Source organism: Pseudopipra pipra, chromosome 1, assembly GCF_036250125.1.
Source record: "Pseudopipra pipra isolate bDixPip1 chromosome 1, bDixPip1.hap1, whole genome shotgun sequence".
NCBI classification, from domain to species: domain Eukaryota; kingdom Metazoa; phylum Chordata; class Aves; order Passeriformes; family Pipridae; genus Pseudopipra; species Pseudopipra pipra.
The window spans coordinates 103501520-103527690 of NC_087549.1; the positions used below are offsets into that span (position 1 = coordinate 103501520).

At 38.2% G+C, this 26171-nt stretch overlaps 1 protein-coding gene across 8 annotated transcripts in view; it reads right to left on the reverse strand.

The window, feature by feature from the left end:
* The window catches only part of TPK1 (thiamin pyrophosphokinase 1), a 298387-nt gene that overhangs the window by 115623 nt on the left and 156593 nt on the right, over positions 1–26171 (reverse strand). For all 8 annotated transcript variants that reach the window (XM_064668750.1, XM_064668803.1, XM_064668777.1 and 5 more), the window contains one exon: positions 6361–6456. In XM_064668750.1, coding sequence (XP_064524820.1) covers positions 6361–6456 — 96 coding nt within the window. The remainder of the gene's footprint in view (positions 1–6360; positions 6457–26171) is intronic.

Below are 26171 nucleotides of genomic sequence, written 5' to 3' on the forward strand. Positions count from 1 at the left end.
TACAGAAGGATTACATAAAAAAATTTCTTTGTATGTGATGCACTGTGTTCTTGCAGACTCTCATTTTGCATGAAATTATTCTAACACAAAGATATACTTGGTGTGTCTTGCTATACTGGAATAGGTAGACAGCTTGTTTCCTTGGCATGAAATTAGGGTGCTTCTCTTTGGAAACTGGCAACTTCTGATATCCTGTATTGCACAAAATGCATTTTGTCATACCTTTACAATGGAAAGCATTAAAATAGTTCAGTAGGAAACATGGGTTAGACACTGCATTTCTGGAGGGTGGACTTGGACCTTAGAGTTAAAAGGATATGTCTGAAAACCCTATAGGAGGGATTTACTCCAGTTGGAAGGTATTATGAAGTTCTACATTTTAGAAGTGGGAATTAACAGGATACACTTTAGATCCATTTGTTTCTTTTGGACAGGAAAGGTTCATGAGGAGGATTACTATTAATAACTCAAGAAAATCTTTTGATGCAGCACTTGGCATGATAAGAACCTTTTCATTACACATATTTAACTTCCCTGAAAATATATCTCATTTGCATTTTTTATTCTCCTACCGTGAAGCATTAAGAAGAAAAACTCAATGGTGCCACAAAAACTGAACAGGTTTATTCTCAATCCTGCCTCCTACATAGGATTTGGAGATAAAGCCACAAACTTCAGGGTCCTTATGGTCCTTCAGGTCCAGTGGTGGAGCACTGGAACAGATTCCACAGAGCAGTTGTGGATGCCCCATCCCCATAAGTGTTACAGGCCAGGTTGGATGAGCAGCCTGGTCTAGTTGATGGTGTCCCTGCTGTGGCTTGGGAGTTGGAACTAGACAAAGGTTAAGGTCCCTTTTGACCCAAATGATTCTATGCTTCCATGATTTCTTATAAAAGCTTCATACTCCAGCTCCATGTCAGCTTTGGTATTTTCCAGGTCGCCTCTCCTATTCTGGTATTTAGTCACTTCCTTGTTCCCAAATTCTGGTGTGACTGTCCTCATTCCTAAGCTTTGCTTTAAAAGCCCTTACCACTACTGTCCTGGATCCCCAAAAGTCTTCAGAAATGAAAACAAGTAGTGTTCTATCATGAAATTACCAACTACTAACATGAGCAGCAAAATTACAACTCAGTCAGGAATGGAAGCCAATGTATTTAGTGCTAAAAAAAGTCAAATCATCAGGAATAACCTCAACTGATAGAAAAAAAACAAACCTAAGCCGAACAGAGCACAGTAGTTGCAATAATTATACCCTTTCTCTGTAGGACTGTTCTTTATATAAAAAAAATATTATCTTTTAAAGTATTTTCTAATTTTTGTTTTAGAGCATTTTCTGTTTTCCTTCAAGGTCTTTTTCCTCATGTAAGACAAAGCAGAGAGGGCTTAATAAGCTGTTTGGACACTGCATAGCTGAAGGTGGTAAATGAACATCACTTCATTGTCTTCGGCACTTCATAAACAGAGGACTGCACTAACATTATGTTTAGCCTCCCTCAACAGAAAAGAAAGTGGACTGATATGACACTTTCTTTAAAAATGCAAAGAGAAGAATGTTTGCATTCACTTAAAAGAATTAATATCCTAGACTGCTGACTGATTGAACCTTTAAAGTGTAATTTGAAAATGGAAATGTTAGTATAGTATGCCTTTATTGCCAAGGGTTTTTAGGAAGAGTTGGTTTGGATATTTTCCCTTTTTCATATTGACACTGGTACTTTTATCAATTTAAGCACACTAACATTAAACCACTAAAAGGCATGTAGGTTTCAATAAAATTCATTTTTTATATCTTCAGCCCATATAACTAAATGAGCTGCTTTAACTTTTTTTAAGCAGAAAAGATAATAAAGTTAAATGAAAAGTCCCAGAGCCTAGTTTTAAGACTAAATGGTATTTTAGATGAAATAGTTTAAAGAAAGCAGAGTTTGTAACTCTGAGATAAAGACAAAGGTTTAAATCTGTCTTTATATTATGAGGATTCTTCTTGGAGCTGCAAAATTGATAAACACACTTCCAGGTCTCACTGGTGTGAGCTGCTACGAGCTACCTGTGAGTCAGACCAGATGCTGTTATGGAAAGAGCATTTGATGAAGATTGGGAATTGGAGTATCACCCCCAATTGTACCACTAGCATGCTGGGAGACTGTGGACAAGTTGCTTCTGTACTTCTGCTTTCTGATCTGCAAATGGAAGATAATAGCGTACACTTCTAACGCAAGATCTGCTGATCCCTAAATAAGAGATATTGGAAGCTTGCCTATCATTTTGCCAGTTCAGTTGGTTTCTTGAAATAGCTTGTGTTAAGATGAGAGAAAGTTAAGAACAGAAAGCAGTACCAGGCAGAAATAAGTTTATTTGAAGGCCTTGTAATGAAGAAAGGAAAGTATTCACATAACTACAGGATGAATTAAATAGTGATTAAAGCAGTAAAGCTTTAATCTATTAGTGTGCACACCTAATAGACCATAAACAACGTGAAAGAAACACACAGCAGCAATAAAGGCAGAGTTATTAAGATATTTAAAAAGCACCACTTAGGGCAGAATGGTGCACTGCCAGAAAATGTGTGCGTTTACAAATGTACTTGCACATACCTGTGTGTGCATGCATATTCAGAGTCATGCAGAAAGAGAAGAGAAATATCTAACAGCCTTTAGGCTGGAAAGAAACTTCAGGAGTCAGATTCTCTTGGTGGTACTTCACTGCTTCACCCATCCAATAGAATGCAATTCACAAATGAATTAGGGCTGTGGAGAGGGAAGATTAAGCCTGATTCTAGCTTGCAAAATTTTGTTCTAAAATCACTGCAGTATGCAATTTTAAATACATATAATTAGGTGACATAGATTTCATGAAATGACCCAAATGCTGCTTTCTGCATGACTTGCCTATGCAACAAAAATATGCAATGTAAACTAGAAATAAACGACTCTGAGTATTAAAACTAGTCTAAGAGTGTTTGTTTGGGAAATAAAGAAAAAGCAGTCACAAATTTGGCTAATTGTTCTAGAAGACAGAATTACTGCTGTTTATATCAAACAAGATGCTAAGGAACTAATGCATTTTTTCTCCCAGATTTTTATCTCAATTAACCATCAACTCTAAATGCATATTTCCTTGTTGTAAAGACATTTCCAAGGCCTCTTCTCAAAGTAAACTCTCTAAACACCTTTAAAATCAAAACCAACTTTTTTTGCAGCCTTCTCTCCAGATAGATACTGAGTAGCTATCTCATCTCCACTTCCCCTCAGGTGACATCCAAGAAAACTGCTTGACATGATTATCTTTCAGTACTCCATTCCTCTATTCAAAAGTTATTTGTTCAAAAGCTATTTGGATGATCAGGAAGAAAGAGAAGGAGGGTGATGAAGGTGCAGAGACATGGAAAGGAAATTAGACAAACTTAATTCCTTTGGAACAAAATATTGCCCCCATATGTTCATGTGATCTCAAAAACCTCCTTGACATAGAACTTCTGCAGAGGTGACTGATAAATCAGAGTAGAAATTTTATCCATTCAGTATAGCAGATCAATGATAACTTATTCTCCAACCAGTGAAGGAACATCCATTTCAAATACCTCTGCTACTCACAGTTGAATTTTATCCAGACAAACTATGCCACAGGATTGTGAATCCATGGCATACTCCGAATGCAATTTAGTTCCCAGCTTAACATATTGCTACTCAGAAAGAGCAGTAAGCACATCATGACTGTGGTATCATTTTTTTTAAAGATACTAAAGAGATACATTCCTTGTTTACCTATTTCAACTATAACTTATGAGAAAACAGATTTGTAATGTCTCTTTGTCATATTTCTCTTTGACAAATACTTTGGATAAGCAAGACAGAGGGGAAAAAAAACAAACTGGTGTTACACATATTTTTCCTGGAACCAGTAAGACATATTCCACCTAGTTAATACTCTCAGTTAAAAGGAAAGCTTTTATGATATTTTTTCCAGAAGTAAAAAAATTCCACTTTGTGACATGCAAGTTTGTACTTGAGGTCAAAAAAACTACATACAGATGAAGAACTCCTTTATCTTACCACTTGACATTTTTTATGGCGGAATGTTACCAATAAAAACCCCCAAATTAAGTGCAAATTTAAGTATTTAAAGTGGCTAGAGTTTCAGAGGAGCCAAGAGGTTGTATCCATAAACTGAGGACAGTGTATTTTGCAAGTGCTCAGAATCTCTGTGCTATTGGGAAACCAGACATCAAGCTATGCATTGCATTACAAGGACATTCTGAAGAACCGCTAATCACCTACTAAAAAATTATTCTTAATGCTTCTGAACAAAGGGCAAATTGGAGACCAAACTTGTAATTTATACAATTGTATTACAGTTTTGTATTCCATTTGTTTAAGTTTCACATTTTATCTGCCTGAGTCAATGACCTTATATCAGAGAATGCAGAAGACCAAAAACAGAAATGCATGATGCTGTAGCTAGTGTGCATTAATCAGCTGATAGCATCTTATTATGTTTGATGGAATAGACTGTAAACAAGAAGCAGCTAGGATTAGTGAACATGGTACTTAGTTTTAGAAAATTAATCTGTGTTACTTTTTACATGTCTAAAAAACTCGTATTTAAAGCACATCTCTTATATGTAATGGCATGAAAATATAACTGAATGGAAATCTTAGGTTTAGTGCATTACTGCAATGACACTCTGGCTTGTTCTCTGGAGAATATCATCCAGGACTACAATGCAGTATCCTTTAGCCAACACAACATGGCTTTATTACGAGAGTGGTCAAAGAACTCGAACTTCTACAAATAGACTACTTATTGTTGAAACATATCTGTAGCTGCCATGTTCCCATTGCTCTTATTTTAACCATACATTGATTATTCATTATAAAACATGTTGTGATATCTTAAAAAAATTCCCTCTAAAATAATAGCTGGGATTTGATAATGAACAAAATTCAGGAAACATTAAAGTTCTCCTTCGTTCTAAGGGTATTTCTGTTAAGAAGAAAGCACCTTACTTGCCAAATTCAAACCAAATCCTAGGCACATCTGTTCCAATGGCACTTATTATCACTCCCATTCTGGATGGGAAGACACTCCTCTGAACCCTTGTGATGATAAATTATAGGGGAAAAGAAAATAAACTACCATACAAAGAGTTTCCTGGCTCACAGACAAACAGATAAGAGAAGTGTATGGTGAAACCTTCCCATATCTGTCTATACTGATGGGGAAAATAACTCTGATGAACAACAGTGTGTATTGAGATGGAACTGCAGATGGGCATTGTGCAACAGCACTCCAAAATGTCCCATGGACATTTATTTCCTTTAGAAGAACATGACATTTCAAAACAGCTTAAGGAAAAAGTGGTTAATTTTTTATCAGCCTGGAGTGAGGAAAGAAGAAAGAGAGAGGGGTATTTGGCATTTCCATCCCTTGCTGTTTTGCTGGATTACGGTGATCTCAGAAAATCAGACAACTTCCTTATCCTGCTACAATGAAAATGGGGAAAAAGGTTTACGCATATTCTTTCATGTTGTGCTGTTTTAATTTGCTTACATGTCTCTTGCCCTCACTTTAGGTAAGAGGATGCAGCAGATGTTTCCTCTCTTTACCCACAGGTGAAGAGCAGAAGAGAGAGGTCAGCCCTTACGAATGACTGTTCCACTGGGAGGAAAGGGCAGCAATTCCAAGAGCACATCTGCTACTGACCCACCACATTTGAAATTCCTAAGGAATTTTAACTTTTCATCTCAGAGAGACAAAACAAGTGGGCCTCCGAAACTAAACTGTGGAACGGGAGGCAGAACATTGCCTTCCTTGCCTTTCAAATGAAATGAGCTGCTGACAACTCCATATGGCTCCTTTTAAGTTTAGTGCACTCCTTGCTCTGCAAAGGCTCCCTTTGATTCCAGGGAAACTGTTTGCAGAAGGAGGTATTGCTTACCATATGTAATATTGGCAGGATAAGACTCCCTCTCTCCATCTCACCTTTGGATGGGGAGAGAAAGGAGATGAACATCAAGGCTTAGTGTGCCAAGTCTTGAAAATATATTTACATGCCAAAGCGGGACTCTTTCTTTGAACACCAACCACAACAGCTCTTCTGTACTTTGGGTAGTTCATTAACAGAAATCAATGCAAGCTGCCTTTTAAGAAAGCCAACACTTGTTCATCGACACACTTTATAATTCCTTTTAGCAGAAGCATCAATGCTTACAAGGTGTGCAGTAAATTATGGCAAAACTGCAGAATGGCAAGGCTACAGAAACTAGTTACATTTCAGTGTAAACTTATAAGATAAACCTAAATACACTGAGAGAAAGAGTAATTACTAAGAACCAGAGACAAAGGATTTGTTGTCTTTACCTGGAGGCCCTTCTTCTCTATCTTTTTCTGGAGTATCTGAAGACACTTGGTGAAATCTGTGAGGTCCTGATCCATGGTCTCAATTAACTCACATCCCTAGTGAAGGAAGCAGTAAAACAGAGAGAGAAAAAAAGTCAATCATTTTTCAATTTTGAGAACTAATGATGTCTTTGGTGAATTTAACTGCAGTCAATAACTCAGAGTCTCTGCATGGAGATGCAGAATTAAGCAAAAGACTATTACCCTTATAGAGCCCAAAGACTGTAGGTCCCAGCTTAACAAGTTACTATGAAATAGCAGTTTGATGGCTAGAGGAGTAGAGATTCAAAACCCATTGAGTACCTTTGTGCCTTTGGATAAGCATGTTTTATGATGCTCTGCTGGATGAGCAAGTTCTGGTGTAGCAAGCCCTGAGTGATCAGTAACTTCCACGAAAATGACTGTTCTCTCTGATGCTGCTACATATATTCAAATGTGTATAAATGTAAACATACAAAAGTGTTCAAGCTTCCAGACCCCGATGCAGTTCTAGAAGTTAATTTGCAGTGATCCAACAGTGATTTCCTTGCAGTGGGGTACTATGGATGAGAGCATGTTAAAGTAGAGAAGAGCAGGAGTTCAGATTTCTTAATTAAGAACTAAAGCAATTCCTAAGCCTCTGAAAAAAAGCTGAGTAAGGAAAAGTTGAGTGCTTCTACCACATAACGTCACTATTCAAAGACGTTTCAAGAACACAAAATACCAAGTAAAGCATTGTAAATTAAAGTAAAAACCATGCATGGTGTATTTAGAGGTTCCCTTTCGTACCACAAGGTTCCCTTAAAAGCCTTTTATCTTTGTCTTACCTGACGGATTTTAATTTTCTCCTATACACAATAACAACTGATAAGAGAAAAACATTCAGACTATATGATATTTGTATGTGTGCCTGTGTTTATAAAGTGCATTATTTTGTTACATCAAAAAACCCAACCCAATGCAAACAAAACCCATAAACCAAAACCAAAACCAACAAATGAAAAAACCCAAACAAATCCCCCCCCCCCCAAAAAAACCCCAAACCACAACCAACAACCAACACCAAATTGCTGAAGTTGCATCTACATTAGTTGTGAAAATAAAGGTACAGAAGACAAAACTTCCCAGATTAGTGAACACATGGAGTTTAGTGAATTGCATGCAACAATGTAACAAGCCTCCAATAGGAAAACATACACTATCACTGAGGTGCTTCCCCACACAGTCAGAATGTATATAAAACCAAATAAAGCCATAATGCAGAAGGGGCTGCATTTGGATGAAGTAAAAGAGGTAAGGGAGGGGAAGATAATGACATGGTTTTTTATTATACCTCTTTTCCTCCCTCCTCAAAAACTTCTGAAAGGAAACATAGTCAAAAGTAATAGCCTTTCTGATACCTGATATTGCCCTAAATATCTTTTCAGGCTTGCCTGGATGAAGAATCTTATTGCTGCAACAGCACAAGTAATCAGAGGCCTCCACTGCAGACGTGATGCTGTTGCCCCCACAAAAGGGTTAGGGAAAATGTAGCTGGATCCTGGACTCAGTGCTAAGCATGAAACAACCTGAAGAGCTGTCACATCTCCACTCTTCACTAGGAAAGGCAAAAGGGTAATTGGCAGGAGAAGAAGGGACACAAGCCATCTGGAGCCTATAATGAACAGGTGAGTTTGGCAACACCAGCCAGAGACACCAAGGGAGCCGAGGAAAGGTATACGGGTGTTCAGGACCACCCAGAAAGCTCACGGTTGGATCTGAAAACTACCAAAGGGGATTTGTTAATCAAAGCCACTCTAAATGAAAAGATGTTTCATTCACTAAGGATGGGGTGCTCTCAGACAGTCTCAATATCAGAACTGATAGTGGGAAGAGACACCAAGCTGTGAGAAACTTTGAACAGACAGAACCTCCTCAGTCTTTCTCAGACAGCCGCTGAACAGCATGAGAACAGGACAGATAAAGAGTAAATCAATGGCAGGGACAGCTACTGCTGAGCATGGGAGAAGAGACACAACCTCAGTTACCAGCTCTTAAATTGGCAGTAGAGAAGGAAGGCTTTTTGTCTTTTGCCAGGGCCATTCCTTGGCTTCACAGCATTGGCAGAAGTAAGCATTTTATAGGTACCAATTTATAAATAAAAAATTTAACCTCCACTCTCCCTCAGCACTTTGAAATACTCCTGCACTCACTAACAAGCCTGATCTCCTTGAACAGGCAGGTTTTGGCAGCTGCAGGTATGCTGCAATTCTGCTTTCCACACAGGGAAGACCAAAGTGCCAAGTTCTATCTTTTCTTTTTTTTTTTTTTAAGTGATGATCTAAACCAGCTTAAATTATTTTATTATTTATTATTTTATGCTACTATTAAGAACATTTCACTTGAGTTCCATTCTTGCCCAGCTTCTCAGGATGTTCTTTGATAAGAAAAATATTCTAAAGCAACTACGCAAGGTACTACCAAGGCAAGATAACATTAGCATGGTGGTTGGAGAGCACTGAAGGTCATTTACCACAGTCCAGAAGAAAGCTGTGATGTACCACACATAGAAAACATATGTTCAGACCTACTACTGTCTTTTCTGCATATTCACCATAAAAGGCCTCAAATACCCATCACAGAAACCCAATATGTGGATGGGATGTCAAATGCACAGTTCATTAAAGGCACATTACTGTACCCACAATATTGGTACCAAGAAGGTACTGTGGCTTAGGAGGAGTATCCTGAAACTGCTTACTCACTGCTCGTACCTTTGATGCTTTATACAAGTACTGTTGTAGATCATCATATCAAAAATGTTGATAGAGTGTTACCATTAAATCCACAATTTCCTTCAAATTAAACTGTGATTTCTCATTCTCTTTCCACATCGAACAGATAACCAGTTCTGGAATTGACAGAGATTTTAGAACTGCTCCTTTTGCCACAATGTCAAAGAGACTGGTATGGCCAGATCGAACTGGGGGTGGGGACAAGCAGCAGCACTTGCATCATCCTGCACCCTCTTCACAGCCTTGTTGGAATTAATGTCTGTGCAGTTCGTGTCCACTCATGGTTTAAGAGCTTCAGATAAATCTGTTGCTCCTGATATATCAAATCCAATATTTTATGCCACGAAATTGGATGACAATTGTAATGCAGTTCTTTTCAACCTCCACTGCATTATTCTGGAATGACAAAAATCTTCAAGACAGAGCTACCCACTGCAGCCAGAGTTTAATGAAAGGACAGTATAACAATGGCAAGATAGGCAATAACGCTTGTAGTTTTATAGATACCTGCTCAACTTAATAACATTAACCTTTTGTAAGAAAGTTAAAAAGCCAAACAAATTTAACATTAGGAAAGGTTAGAAAAATCAATACCACACAGCAGGAATGAACACAATAGATTGCATCTGATGACGATATAGCTTTGCTGAATGATAGGATGAGGCACACAATATTAGGCTTTGGCTGTTCTGTCTTATTATAGCAGCTATGGGAGGCACATTGCTAAAGAAGGAGGAGTGTGTCAGACACACATAATAGGATTATTGAACCCTATATTTCAGACAGACACTGAATTTAGACAGGCACTGAAATGTCAATCTGAACATTTCAGGATTTCTCCAATTTTTAGAAATGTTACACATCACAGCACGTTGCGTGTTTGGAGAAAGCAGCGTGTAGTTGTCCACTCTCCCATGTTCTTCTTAACCTTTTATTAAGAGAAAGTTATCCTTGCTCTTTCTCTTATCTTTCTGAGCATGAGAATATAATTAGAATACATAAAATATCCTAATGTGTACTCTATCTCCAAGATCTTCATACAACAAGATATTCGAGACTATTTTTGAAGCCTGTATCTGACTGTGCTCACTGAGTGCACCACTGACATTCAGTTCAGTCCTCTAACAATTCCTGTGCACTGAGGCTCAATTTTGAGGTATCCGTCTCAAACAGATGCACTTATGCATAGTGTTAATGGTAGACACAGGAAAGACAGATATCCTCAAGTTAAAAGAGAAGAAAGGAGACAGCCTATAGAGCCTCTCAAAATCACAGCACAGACAAACAAAGTCTAAGAAACCTATAAAAAGTAATGTTATCTCTAAACATGCTCCTTCCCTAGATTTTACCTACCCAAACAGTAACGAACCCACTCAATCCTAATATCTCACTGACCAACTAAGTAAGAGCTATAGATTCTCAGCACTATTTCGGTTGGAAGGGACTTTTCAAAGTCATCTGGTCCAACCTCTTGCTCAGAGTAGGACAGATTTGCTCAGGTTGCTCGAAGCCCTTTCCAGTCCACGTTTAGCACCTCCCAAGATGGAGACTCCAATTCTCTGGGCTTGGCCACTCTTGTGGTGAAATTTTCTTTCCCAATGCCTTTCACTGAGATCTCCTGTATTGCAAATTGGGGTTGTTGCTTCTTTTCCTGTCCCTACTTAACTTAAAGAAGAGTCTTTTTCTATTTTCTCTCTGCCCACCCATTAGGAAGTTTGACAGCAATACAATCTGCTGTTCACCTTGTCTTCTGGAAGCTGAATAAACCAGTTTACTTCAGCCTCTTCTCACATATCATGTGCTCTAGACTTCCCTAAAATACATTTCCCTCATTTGTGCTTTATTGGCACGCAGTATTTCCACCTCTAAGAGCTTGAAGAAGTCAATTAACAGTAAGGAGGCAGAGGGTTCCTAGTTCTCTCTTCCTTTTAATTTCTGGCCCCAGGAAATTTCATTTTGCCTCTCTGGTATCCTCTACCTCTTTTGCCTACTCAGAGAATAACTCCAAACCTCTGCATTCTTCATATACTATCTTCAGTTACCCGAATATTTTGAAGCCTCAAACATTTTCATACCCAAATGTGCAGACAAGTATTTACATTCTGAATTGGACTCCGTGGAATTGATACTGAAAAGCAACTCTAGGGAAAAGCATATATGGATGCAAGCAAGAGATGCTGTTCTATACAGAATGATGAACAGAAATGAACTGCAGCATCTGACTGGGGGTCTTGGATAAGGCCTAGCAAAGAAAAAAAAAGTGTGTGGATGCATAACCAAACAAGTTTAACAGATAACAGACATCTACTCATCTGTAATAGGAGGGTGGTGGTGTGAGACCAGAGCATTCAATCAGTACCAGAAAGAAAAAAATATTTTGGGAAACATCTTTTGCAGAGATAGCAGTAACCCAGACAGTAGCTATCTTCATTGTTGGCCCAGTGTTCCACTGCTGATCCAAAGCAACTCTACCAGAATTGAAACCAAGTCTAGCATGGGATAAATATGAGTCAGGCTAGAATGTCACATGAGGTTTCTGAAAACATTTAAAGAGACAGGATTGTAGAGAGACAGACAGAACAAGAACCTCTAACTTGAGCTACTGATAACCATAAAAGCTGCATAGGTTTCCTATAGGCAGTAAATTTCTGAAGACTGATTTAGGATGACAGCTCCAAACTAATGGAGCTGGTTTATGTCTATGAATTACAACCAGCAGGAAACTTGTGAATTGAAGCCTTTTGCATTTTGGGAGTATGATGCAAGTAAGGAAACCAAAGCAGTTACGTTCACTGATTTCTTTGGGGAATTTCAAGTACTGTTGAATAACAAATATCAAACAGCTTCTCTTTAGATCAGCTTAATTGTATGGATTGTCTTTTCATTTTTGTAGTGGAGAACAAAACAAGTATGTGTAACTGGTGAAAATTATTTTGGATTTTTAAATAGCCAAAAATATTTAATTAAGTGAAATGTATTTTCTTTCAGTCTTTGGCCTCAAATTTGGCTGACTGCTTGGCATCAGCACCAAGTTAATACTGTACAGATTGCCTGGCCCTCAGTTCTGGGGTTGACGATGTTTTGACTCATCCAATTGCACATCAGTGACACTGCCATTCAGATTGACTAAAATAAGTTATTAATCATGTTGAAGTATATGCACCAGAAGCCAAATAACTGAAACTCACACTCCAGTGAAAAGTCCCATTACTGACAAATAAACCAAAAATGTTCAGGTTTGACCATCACTTCTAACCTTATATAACATAACTTGATTTATTAAACAAGTACTACCTGGTGGCAGGAAACAAAACCAGTAAATATATGTAAACGTATGCATAGCTCTACAACCCAGAACTTGTCAAATTTGACAAGTGTTAAAAAAAATAAAAGAGAGAGCTCTGTAGTTGAAATTTTGACTGCAACAGCTGCAACCTCTTCTCCCTTCCTCCATTTTCATATGATCTTTTTCAAAGTAAATAAAATGTTTCCTGATTTTGTTTTTAGCAAGGCAGCATGTCGCTTCTGGTGGAGGGTAGTTTTTTTGATACCATACATTTTATGTTGAGATAATAGCGATGACAGAGTTCTTCTGCATTAATTAGGTTGCTCCCTTTCAAAAGAAAAGTCTATTGCTCATGAAATTGTAGCAATTACTTAAAATGGACAAAATATGAGTCTGTTTAGTTGGTATCTGACCAATACTAAAGAAAGAAAGCCAACATGCCTTTGCCACCTAATAGAAACTGAAAAGCAGAAAACCAAAGTTTTCTAAATCTAAAAAAATCAAACCAAACAAAAAAGCCCCAAGCTTAAACAAGCCCCAAACAACAAAAGCCATAACAAAACAAAAACCAAACAGTACAGTTAACAATCACTTGCTGGAAAAATTCCCAGTATTCATCTGTAATGGAGCAAATTCTTCTGATGTATTAAGTTTGGTGAATGAAAGTAAACCTCTTGAATACTAACCTACAGGTCAGAAAATGCAGTAATACACACGTCACTGAAACACCTCTATCAGAAGGCCACTAACATCTTCTAAGACTTTTAAATAACCAAGCAGAAAGGTAAGAATGTTGTGTGAGAAAGGTCTGTCAGGAGCCGAAGTCGCATATATACAACCCATATCTTTTCATACCCATTTCTGGCATTTAAACAGTGGACCTACTTTTGTACATCCCTGTGCAACCCAAACATTATTTTTCCAATCTGATGATTAAAAATGAGCACAGCACAGCAGTGACAGCCACCTGCTATTTTTGGATCTTCTCTGAAATTTCCCTTATGTTCCCTTCCTTGTCTGAAAAACAAAGGTTCAGAGAGAGAAATTTTAATTGATGGTCAGGCTCCCTCTGTAATCGGCACCGTGAAAAGCTTTTGTCTACCAAGCTGATTAGGCCCTTTGGATCTTAACCCATTGATGAGACTGATTGCAGTACCTTGCTTTTCTCGGAAAATAACTTGGAAACAGGAATAGGTACTCTATCTGTGTGCATTTATGTAAGAAGATATGAGGTAGCTGGTGTAAGGGAAATCAGAGTCCTGGAATTGCATCAGTCTCTGACAGAAGAGAAGCATGTAATCCTGATTGTAGACAGCATGAGCCACTACCCAGTCGTGTAGATGAGAGCCTTTTTTGTTGACTTGGACACACTTTGAACCAATACTAAGAACTGTATAATTTTCAAAAATGTAGTAATTATACTTAACCAATATTAAAATGAATACTATCTTTGGCACTTGCACTACTGACAATGCAAATAACAGTCAAGTACTCTCCTAAAATAATGCACCAAACAGAAAAGCTGCCCAACCACAAATCCTATGCCCACAAAGCTGAAGCAATAGGGCATGCAGTTATTTCTTGACATTCATTCATTTGAGGCGGGAGGGAGCAAGAGAGGCCATCTACACATCAAATATCCCACTTTATGGACAGTAACGGAACAGATTTTCGTTTTGGGTTTTGTGGGTTTTTTTTTGGTTGTTGTTCTTTTTTTTTTCTTCTTATATTAAAAGGGCTTCAGGTTAACAAGTTTTGCTTTTTGTCACATAGGATGACAGACACTACAAAGAACTAAAGTTAATAAGCAGATACTGTATCTGAATTGACTTCAGTTTCCAGACTAATTGCCAATTCTCAAGATCATCTCAAGGTAAGAAAAACACGGAGGAAACAGCAAGGTATGTTTTCAAGGATCTGGGCTGATAAATTTTAGACATCCTAAACACTATCTTAACATGATCCTTTGCCAGCAACCCAGGTACCCAAGAGCAACACGACTATGAAAAATGCATAGAAAATACAAAGAAGATGTTAACCTGGATGGCATAAAATTCCCTGCAAGGCATCTAATCATAAATTTTATTTAAATACATATGACCAGTACAACTAGTCCCTCTCTCTTGCATTCAGACAGGCTTTATGCAACAGAATTCTTGTTCCTCACCTAGTATCTACCAGTATGTCCTTAGTTTCAGAGATACGTAATTGGTTTGAAAAGAATTTGGATTGTGAGAGTGAGTTGCATTTCAGATATTGATTACTGGACAGAATTAATTGAGACCAGACCCCAAATGTGTCCTAAGTGCAAAAAAAAAAAAAAAAGGGTACTTTCTTACACAACTATCTAACTATCTACATGTACAAGATGAGTACAAAGAGCTTGATTACCTAAAGGTAGCAAATTGAAAAGAGAAATATCCTCCTGTTGTGTATAAAACTCTGAAATTTGTGCTATCAATACAATTTAGTACCTCCTTTTTTCTTTTTGGTATTGGGACAATAATGAAAATAACAAGATTAGTTCCAAGACTGATCCTTCAGGAAAGTCACTGATTACTTCCCACTACTTGTTAGTTTTCTTATGAACTGCTGACTGCCTACAATTTGTGTAGTAAGTTCTAACTTGGCTAGGTATGTGCCTAGATAATACTCTTTTTTTTCCTTCTTATTGTTCTGTCTGACACTTTCTAAAACCTCTCAGCCTCAGTGTAAGAGCTGTATGTCACAAGGAATAGAAGAAACTTTCTGTAGGGAGAGTTTATTCACTGTCTACAACACCCCATAATTTCAGGATCATCTTATATAGATCAAAAGGAGAATGCTAGACTATATGTATCGTTAGCACAATGTAGATCAGCTTCTGTGTTCAACATTTTAAATGATATGCTGTCCCCTCTTTTTCCTCCTTCCCTTTTTCTTTCCAGTCATTTTTCTCCTTCTCTATAAAGGAAATAGCTAATTTAAATTTATGGATATCTCTTTTGCTTTCTCTAGGCAGATCATCTGGGACAGGCAGTTTATATAACATTTCTAATATGTGCTGGTGCCTGAGAAAGCGGGAGGTTTATTGCTGAAAACAGGATATATGCCTGCACTGCTACACCAGGTCTACATCCTGCTTATATATTTATAAGATATCAGAAACAGTAATGCAGAATGAAGCAAATATATTTTTTGTTATCCTTACATACTCCATGTTAACTACAGGCAGAAAATTAACACACAAATGAGGGGTGGCTGAGGTCACTTGGTCTGTTCAGCCTGAAGAAGAGGAGACTAAGGGGAAACCTCACTGCAGTCTACAGCTTCCTTGTGAAGGGAAGAGGAGGGGCAGTCACTGATCTCTTCTCTCTGGTGACCAGTGACAGGACCCGAGGGAATGGCCTGAAATTGTGTCAGGGGAGGTTTAGGTTAGATATTAGAAAGAGGTTCTTCACCCAGAGGGTGGTTGGGCACTGGAACAGGCTCCCCAAGTGGTCCCAGCACCAAGCCTGACAAGAGTTCAAGAAGCATTTGGATGATACTTTCAGGCACATGGTGTGACGCTTGGGGATGGTCCTGTGCAAAGCTAAGGGTTGGACTCAATGATACTTTTTGGGTCCCTTCCAACTCAGCATATTCTGTGATTCTGCGATAAAAGAGATTTTGCTTTTGGGAAGTAATTGGAGGAAAGTTCCTAGTCATGCCACAACAGATTCACGTCAGAAGTAACAATGTTGTAAAGGGTGCCAAACTCAAAGGCACATTCATTTAGCTATAGACTTCTGTACTTAAGAGAGCTTTATGGGTCCAAGAATTTTAAGACCAGATAAGGTTTTCAAATGCCTAATCTTAATGTAGGCCAGTGAAAACAGGTTTCACAAACTCAAAATAAAATTAAATTGTTCCGTATTTTAACAAGTGATATTGCAAAGCTAACAGCAATGAAAATAAATAATAATAATTATAATAATTATAATAACAACAGCAGCAACTACCACCACTGAGCTTTACAATTCATTTCTGCCAAAGATCACCAATCATCTGGGAGCAAGGAACAGAAATAATTGACACGCTGACATTCTGACAGACATAAGGGAAAGCTTGGGAATTAAACCACTGCCCAGGATAGCAGTTCTGACTGCATCACTACCAAGCGTTCCACTGAGTATGAACAGATTTCCAAGTGAAATTCAGGCTATTTGCTATATTTCCACATAATTGAGGTAGATTCTTGAATAATAAAAGGTCACGCATCATATTCATGCAGTTGCTGCATTTTTTATTTGTGGAGGGCTTCAACTGAAAGTGAGGTTCCTGAATAAACATTCAGTCTTTAGATCTGAGAGTACTTAATTATTTGGTAAACAGGAAACCAGTTTTATCTTCAAGGCCTGCATTTCAATAGGCAGAGGCTGCAGGTTTAAAAACCGAACGCTTGGAATTGGGTTGTACATCCTTCTCCCCATCTCTCCTTTCCATGTGATATATAAACAACTACTCAGTTCAATTAGATATCAGAATATCCAAGCTTACTGTACTGACTATATTTCCATTACATATGTGAAATATTTCAAGCCTTGAATGGGTGAAAAATATGACATAAAACCAAATAAAAAATGTGTAGCCAACTAATAGCAATTACTCTGCAAGTAATACAGAGCTTTGCAATAAGATAATTTACATTGGTATACCCTAGATATCTCCTAATAGGATATTCCTTTGCATTATATACGAACAGTGATCTCTGAAGTCAACATTTCTAGCTTTTCTTATTGATAGCTGTGATCCCTGGCAAAAACACGCTAACACAACATAATAGATACAAACACCACAAAGGAACTATGTAGTCGTCTTTTTGTTCTAACAGGGTCTGTTCAGAACCCACTCCAGTAACCATCTTTTGAGCTCTGACCAGTCACAGTACACTGGAGAGGTTATGTTTTAGGTGATATATCACAGAACCACAGAATGCCCATCTCCAGAAAGCAGGGGGCCCACTCTGATGTTTTTTAATGCTGTATGCCTGAAGTGATATCTATATGAAATATCAGATCCCATGATCTTCCCCAACATGACTGAGAGTAGAATTTGGCCTCCTGCATCTGCTGTTGACAAAGAGCAATGGAACTGTCAGGGCACATTCGTAATTCAAAATGCAAGCCACAGCCTTTTGTGCAAAGAGCTGTAACAGATTTGTAGGAACTAAATGCAGCAAAAAAAGTAGAGTTACATACTATGCCAAAACACGAATGCCAGTGTCAAAAGGAGCTGCATACATGCACAAGGGCAGACTGGCCTAACAAACTATCTGGAGTATGGAAAGATGCAAGACAAGTTATTTCCTTGACTGCTGCCTAGACAAAGCATAAGGCTCCAGAACATTTGACTGTGTTTTGAGCTTCCCATCAGCTATCCAGGGTAACATGAGAGCTATGTGAACCTGAACTAGCATTCATTGATACCAATACTTAGGACAGTAAGGCACAATATAAAATTTCCATAACATACTATTCTAACATATAATCACATCCGTGAGCTTCTCCTATTCTGCTTTCCTTTCTCCTGCCCATACTCTATTTTAAACTACTGCTGTTAGAAAGAAAAGAAAAAAAGATATCAAGATCTGCTTGTGCATTTTGATCAGAGATCTAAAAAAAGCTTACAGCTTCAAAAAGCTGTGAGAAGATGCATCAGAAGCTCAGCAAGGCTATATGTGCACATTTTGAAGGGGCAATTTTAATTTTTATTTTAGCTCATGCAAGTCTTCCACACGTATTATTTTCACTGAACTTTGCCTGAATTGTAAGTCTGAAGCTCATCCACATGGACATAGCAATATATGCAGATATATATAGTCCCCCAAATTCTGAAGTTTTCCAAATATTTGGTTCTTTTCCATCTGGGGTTTGTAGATGATGGTTATGTCTCTACCCTAGTCAACGCTGTGATTGGAAATGGTAGTGGACATAACCAAGCTTTAGTGGGCAACAAAATTCATCCTGAAAGCCTCTGGTTTTTTTGGTGGGTTTCACAGTCTAAAAAAATCAAAATACTGCCACTGCCCCTGGATGGCCAACTAGCTGGTTCATAGCTAGGTAGGTTTTCCCAGTGACCTAGTTCACAGCAAGGAAGGCTATGTCTGCACTGAGCAGGCCCAGAACAGCCCTATGAGCCAATTAATGCTTTACTCTCCCACTTAAAAGCCTCTCCCTGCACAGCAGTTTCAAGCAATGGTGAACATTAGTGACTGCCCTTTAACCCATTCTGCTAAAGATTTGTCAGACACTTCTGAAGTGATGAGGACAGTTGAAAAGAAAACTCTTTCTAAACATTTTCCAGGGCTTGATTTGCTGTGAGAAGGTAATATATACACTAATCAGGTGATAAAGCATGGAGATTAAACTAACCTTTTCAGTTATCCTGTCCATCTTTCTAAAGAAAGAGTTTTTCTCCACTCACTCTCAAATGTGTTTAGTTTGATTAAAAGACTTTTCAAGCTGCAGAGGTTTTGCTTCTTTCCAGCAAAAAAAATGTATCACACCACAACTGATCCCTCTAGGTATTTCTTCTGATATTTCCTAAAGTCTTTTATTCAGCTGTATCCCACCTCAGACATAGGCACTACATAAGTATATCTCCCCAGTCCATGCAATGCCTAGTTACAGTCTCTTTCCCAATCTTCATTCAAATTCATGTTTCAAAATCCCCATCATCCAAAGAATACACAAGCAATACATGTGGCATATAGAAAGCAGCTTTTCTCTACTAACAGAAGGCATTAGAGCTGCTCTCCTTTTATCAGGAACTCATTGTGCTTTTCCTTACATAATGGGATGGCAATCCTGTGCCTGAATTGGACTACAAAAATTATTTAAGAGGCTTTGCTTTTCAAGCGGCAGATCATATTCTAAACATCAGCAGATTACAGTACATTCAGACACTTGATAGTTTTTCCTTATACAAGCAAAAACTACCCCAACACCTTTCATTCCATATCTGTCTAATTAGTGGTTGTCCACCCATGGCTTCTGGAGACAATGCCCTAATTTTACTATGCATTGCAACCTGCAGTTCTAAAATCCACATCCAAAAGACTAACAAAGAAAATGTCTTGAGATCAAGGCACCGAGACAACATTCATCAACTAAAGGTTCAGCCACTGATGCTCCCATGGGAATCGTGTGACCTGAGCAAGCCGTCAGAGCACAGTGTCCAAACTCATGTTTGGGCACTAAGTGGTTCCTAGCTTCTTTGTCTGTTAGGCTTTGATTTTGGCCTCTCTCCATCTCAGTCCTGCAAGTTTTGGTCTATCTCAGTCCTGCAAGTGTGCAATAAATTAATACTTCTAGCATGCACTGCGAAAACAAGTGACTAGGCATTCAAGAACCAATCTATAGCACCAGAACCATCATGGTACACACATGTAAAGTAATCATAATCCTAACCAGATAAACAACTGCTTAAGGCAAACACCTCCCTCTTCTCCACAATTTTTGAAGACATAGCCATGCACATTTATCTCTGCTTTTCATATATTAAAATTCTTTAAATACTTAGTTTCTTTACCGTGACTTTTACAGAAAGAAGTTACCATAAAAAGGTAGCAATCATCATCTATTCTACACCCCCATTTTATCTATCTTAGAAATTCTTCCTTTAGAAATTCAAAAACTAAGCACTCTAGAATTACATGCTGCATCAAGTAAAAATAAAAATACCACAACAGAGGAAGTATGTGACACACTTATTTTTTCATTTGAATGAATCACATTGGATACATGCAGTGAAAATGATTTTGCAGCAGAATTAAAGCAAAAGCTGGGTTTTTTTAATTAAATTATATTATTACTAAGTAAAAGAAGACAGTTATGTAACACTTCCTTCTTCATGTAACCTTCATGTACTGTTACACTTCTAGACATTTTATGCTGTCTGTACTTTTATACCCTAGATACTTTAACTCTTTTCAACTCTTCTATGCATGCAATGCAAATGAAATTTAAATCAGCAGCTTTCAATCAGATAGTTTTTTGAATGTGACAGTCTAACACCAAAATTGGTATCTGAATGCAGTCTGGTGGAGCGTAAGATACATTTTTTTAATGGATTCACTGGAAAAAAATCTAAACCCACTGTGATCAATTCATTCAAATTACAATTAAGCAAGTAAAGGGTTTTGCTAGATTGTTAAAATGGAAGCTGCATATAGGCAAGACTATAGCACTAAGAAAAAACTTTGTGTTTGTATGTTTTGCAAAAGATAGTAACACGTCTCTTCTGACAGCAGAGCATTTTCCTTTATTCTTAGCAAGCTCAGCCAAAATTTAGCTAATATTAAAACTCACATAGTGCTATGGCACCAGACATTTTTATTAACTACTTATTTGTTCTAAATAATTTGTCTGAAAGTGAACAGATCTTATTTTTAAAGGAACCAAGATTATCATGTGCAAGAAGAAAAAGAATCCCTCACTCAAGAAGAATTAGTAGGTCACTGTAAATAACATCTGCACACTTACTGTAAATCATTTTGGTGACAGAAGGTACTGCCATGCAGTCTGATCAACATTACCAATGAAGCACAGCCAATTTTCATATGTTTGTATGACAGATTGCTGTTATTAGTCAACATTAAGATGTTTGATGTAGTTGCATAGGGTTTCCATTCCCCAAACTTCTTGTTTTGTATTCCCAAAAAAGCATCTCTGCAAAAAATTAAATTGACATGAGAAACAAGGATGAGGGTTTTATTTCACTTGCATCATGTAAAGTTCAACTTCAAGCCACATCTTCTCTTAACTTCTAACAGTCTTCAACTCACCTTGAAAATCAAATTCTTATGCCGTATTCTGAACACCTGCCATCATCACCAGTGCCTGCAACTAGAACTCAATCAACACCTATGCTTTGCATGATGCAACACTGAACTAAGCCCTTCTCCTGCTGAGCTGGAATAACTAAGAGCAAGATCTCCCTTTGCTTCAGAAAAATATGGCAGTTTCTCCAAGTTTTTTTAGCTAACTAGGCACAGTTGCTTTATCCATAGATAACTCCAAAGAGGGCACAGTAATTCTGGTACTGCTCTGTCATTGCTCTTATGCCAACATTGATGTAAGGTGCAGGTTCTAGTCTGGGGGGACAGGAGACTTCCATGTTCCTTGAAAGACCCACTTAGACTTAAGGGCCAAACAACTATACTTCAAGGAATTCAGCTGTTTTTTTCTGAAGACATGGAAGATTAGAAACAACATACATAAATGGAGAATTTGGAAGGCATTAAGCAGACAATAGTTCCAATACACTGGAAGACATTGCTGCACAGACTTTCATAGGGCTGGGAAAGCAGCGGACATAATCAAGCAAGTCCGAAGGCAGTAAGAGTTCAAAACACTACAGCTGGATTTGCTACCAAGATTTGCATCATTCCATATTCATCTTCCATTTAATTTTTCATGGTATCTCATCTGCTTTGAATAAATAATGAATTATTGCCTCAGATACTTATTTTTACATACCACATTCATCTCAATGGAAGCCCTGCAAGTGCTGCCAATCTCTGTTGTGAACAGCCCATCTCTGAGAAGGCTGATGTACTGCCCGCTTCTCTTACCCAATATCCTTTTCTTTAAAAGCAGTGAACCAAATAGCTATTTAATACTGAACTCCCCCATCACCCTGAAAATCTCCAGTGACTCAGACAGCAAATGATCTGAGTGGATATTCCTGCTGCACCACCTAGCTCTCACTTCTTCCTCTTCTATTCAAAATACTCAATTCTTTGATCCCCCATGTTTCAACTCGCTAACCACTTTCCCAGATTTCTAGCTCAGAAGCAGAAATAAAGACAGTATAAACCACAAATTGTTAGGATTTACACTCACATAATTCTTCCCAATGGTAGCCTTTCCTTATTCACTTGAGACCCATTTCTGTTCTTTACAACTTAGTTTCTCTGCCTAAACATTTTGGTCAAAAGCTGCTGCAGACAGGATCCACGCTGCGTCAGTGCCTCGGCCCTCCTTTGTTGGACAACTACATTACAAAGCAAAACAAAAAATCATTCCAATTAAATCCATATCTGCCTTGGCTTCCAGCTGAAAGGTGTCCCTCTAGCCACTGTTTTGGGTTTCCCATGTTGCCCCCTCCTGGCCTGATAAGTAACTGGGGTTCCCATCACCAGCTTGCTCTGTCACCAACAACCGAAGAGTCACTCATCTTCAAAATTAGCTCTGAAATAAGACAATGTTTTTAACACTTGGAAGATGCCTCCAACCTCTGGCTTGACATTTGGAGAAACAACTGGATGGAGTAGACTGAGCAAGATGCTGATTAGTACAGTATTGAACTTATACATCACAGTACAAGGAGGGGGAAAGGGAAGAACATATACAGATACACACACTCTACCTGAGCCCTGAGGATCTTCTTTACTCACTTTTTCCTAGTGACTGTGAAAGAATATCAGTGCGTGAATTGAATCTTAAGAAGCACTGAATGATGCAAACAAGTGGTAACACTACAGGGAAGGTGAGAGTGCTTGACCAGTCTTGGTAAACCTCTTCAAGGGCCATCTTGTGTTGGAGGGAAGCCAGAGTCTTCACTTGCGAAGGGAGTACAGTCCCTGCTTGGAACTGCTCTTTTAAAACCAGAGTAGAGGATGGAGGGGGGGAGAAGGGAAGGAGGGCAGGGAAGAAAACCTAAACATATGGGGCTCACAGGTACTGTGACACCACAAATAATTACGACATCATACATCTGACTCCTAAAGTGCATGTGGTACAATGAAATTAATAAAGCAAAAGGGATGAGGGAAACAAAGTATTAAGAAACACATGGACATGGATCAATGAGTTAATAAATTGGCCTTGCAATGTTGGACAAAGGATTTTTGCAAGGCATCTCTGATAGACTGAAATGCTAGTGATAATCTGTATTACCCCATTTCCTGTAACTGTGACTTATCCCTAAACTAACATCATCCTTTCCTCTGTTACTGAGATATCTTAGGCCATCCTTCTTCTGTACATAGGTGCAAAATAGCAGTGACAAGATTAAATGAAGCACCCGCTTTTAAGTAAGCTATTAGTAACTCTCTGGGGAGGCAGAGGGGTGGGCAGAATAAACACTCTGTTTGATCCTACCACAACAGTAGCTTTTCTTGCTACTGCTTACTCTGTAAGGCAGAGTAAGCAGTATGCTTACAGAGATGGCTTTTCCAGCTGAAAAATTAATCATAGCAGATTTTATTACTTCCTATACTACAGAGTGATAAACACAACTAGTGGAATAATTACATTATGTTATAATTACATATAGTAACCAATTGTCAATGGCATGGCATTGCTCTGGAAATACTTTCAATTCTAAACACTCTGCATTTCTCAGGCAGCTGTTAAGGACTTTTCTTTATTGATAATTCCAAACCTATGACTTATCAGTACATGACAAGTGAAACCCAAGTGCACAAGCTGTGATCCCTCCATGCTCGCCCCGGGGAGAATTGTTCCACACACCTTTGTATCATTCTCAAAGTCTGGAGCAACCAAAGTCATGCTGCAGAGGCATTCAGGTCAATCAGGATAAAGACATTGTAGTGGACACCTAATCAAAGCTGGAAATGAAGTCTGTGCTGGCAGGGGAGGCCGAGAAGAAGAGGAAACAGAACAAAAGGCAAGGCATGGTACTAGAGTCTTGAAGGGAATTTAGCCAGAAGCACTTAGCTTGACAACCTGCAGTTCAGCCAGAAAACAGAGACATCAGACAGACATTTCGTTCTGGAAGAAGTACGGAAAGGAAATACTATATATGATTGGGCAGAAATAAAAAGAAAAGAAAGGTAAAAATCAAGATTTATTTTGTTGTCACTCTTATCCTCCTTATGACCCTATAAGCAAGTCCTGTCTTAGTTAAGGAAAATTCATTCCCTCCTTTTGTACTGTATTTCTACAGTACCTGGAAAAAGGTTAACACAAATTATAAATAGCAATAAAGTATCAACCACAACTACAGGCTTGTAACCCACATCATAACCACAAACAAGACATTTGATGTAGAAGCTGCTTGGTATAGAAGGACACAAGAGAGCAGATAAAAATCTGCATCTGTTTACAGCAAAGATGCATCTCCACTTAATTTTGAGTACAGTCCTTTCAGGATACTTATCCAGACTAATCAGATTAATGTAGCTGTGGACTGTCCTCTATGATGGATTGTCTGAATTCCTTACCTAAAATTTGCATGAAATGTGGTGGTTGGTTTGTCTGGAGGTCAAAAAGGAGATTTGATCGGAAAATTTTGTTTGCACTTTTTGTAGCTCAAAGGCACAAATGTTTGAAGTTCCACTGAAAAGCACACATTCACTGTAGTAGTTGCTCACTTGGATTAGTACATATAGTTAAGTGAAAGGCAAACATCAGCTCTGCAAGTATGAAGATTCTTATTTTCCTTGAAAAAACTAGTGCTATGCCTTAGAACACACATTCCAGTAGTTAGGAAAGTGCAGGACTAATAATAATAACAATAATAATAATAACAATAATAATAATAATAAAAATAAAAAAGGATATACTTTAAAATTCTTAGTTTACTGAATATTTAGAAAACAATGCCTAAGATCTGAATCTATGAATCAGATATATGTTGATGTAAAAATTTAGGACACATGCTTTTTCTCTATTATTTTTAGCTTTTGCTGTACTCTTTAGAAATCACTAAAACAACCACAGAATGGTTTGGGTTGGAAGGGATCTTAATGATCATTTAGTTTCAACCCCTCTGCCATGGGCAGGGACACCTTCTACTATAGCAGGATGCTCAAACCCTCATCCAACCTGGCCTTAAACACTTTCAGGGATGGGGCATCCACAACTTCTCTGGACGACCTATTCCAGTGCCTCACCACCTTCATAGTAAAGAATTTCTTCCTAATATCTAATCTAAACCTGCCCTCTTTCGGTTTAAAGTCATTATCTCTTGTCCTAGCAATATCTGACCTTGTAAAACTCTCCCTCTGGAGAGGATCTTTTTATATTTGGCTCTCCAGTGGTCTATCAGTTTGGGTGGAAAAAGTCCTGGAACAGTATTAGTGGCAACAATCAACTTAATTTGCCAATACTGAAGAAGGAATGTTGGTATCAAGATTCAAATTAAGCCCATTCTCATCTCGTATTTTCAAACAAGATTTAATCTATCTATTGTCAAATTTACCAATAAAGTCATTAAAATGAAATACAAGCTCTCTCTGCAACAGATGCAAATCACATCAGGTCACATTAAACTGGCTATTAAAAACATGCAGAAGAAAAATAACCCAATGATTGTAAAATCCAGTTTTGCTGCTGGACTATTTATTATTGCAGATTGAACAGGTTTAAAAAGGAAGCAAACAAAACAATCACCTACGCTATTTCTGTTTAATGATTAGAGTTACAACTTGAAAACCATATGCCTGGATTCTGTTCTTTAGAGTCAAGCTGGTTTCACCATGACTTCATGAGAGGAAAGTCCTGCTTATGAAACCTACTTGACCAAGGGGAGCCAGTTGATGTAATCTTTTTAAACTTTTCGGATTTCAGTAAAGCTTTTGATACTGTCTCTCACAGTATCCTTCTGGACAAAATATCCAGCACACAGCTGGATAAACACATCATGTGGTGGGTGAGCAACTGGCTCACAGGCTGAGCACAGAGGGTGATAGCGAATGGGGTAACATCAGACTGGCTACCTGTCACTAGTGAGGGTTCCACAGG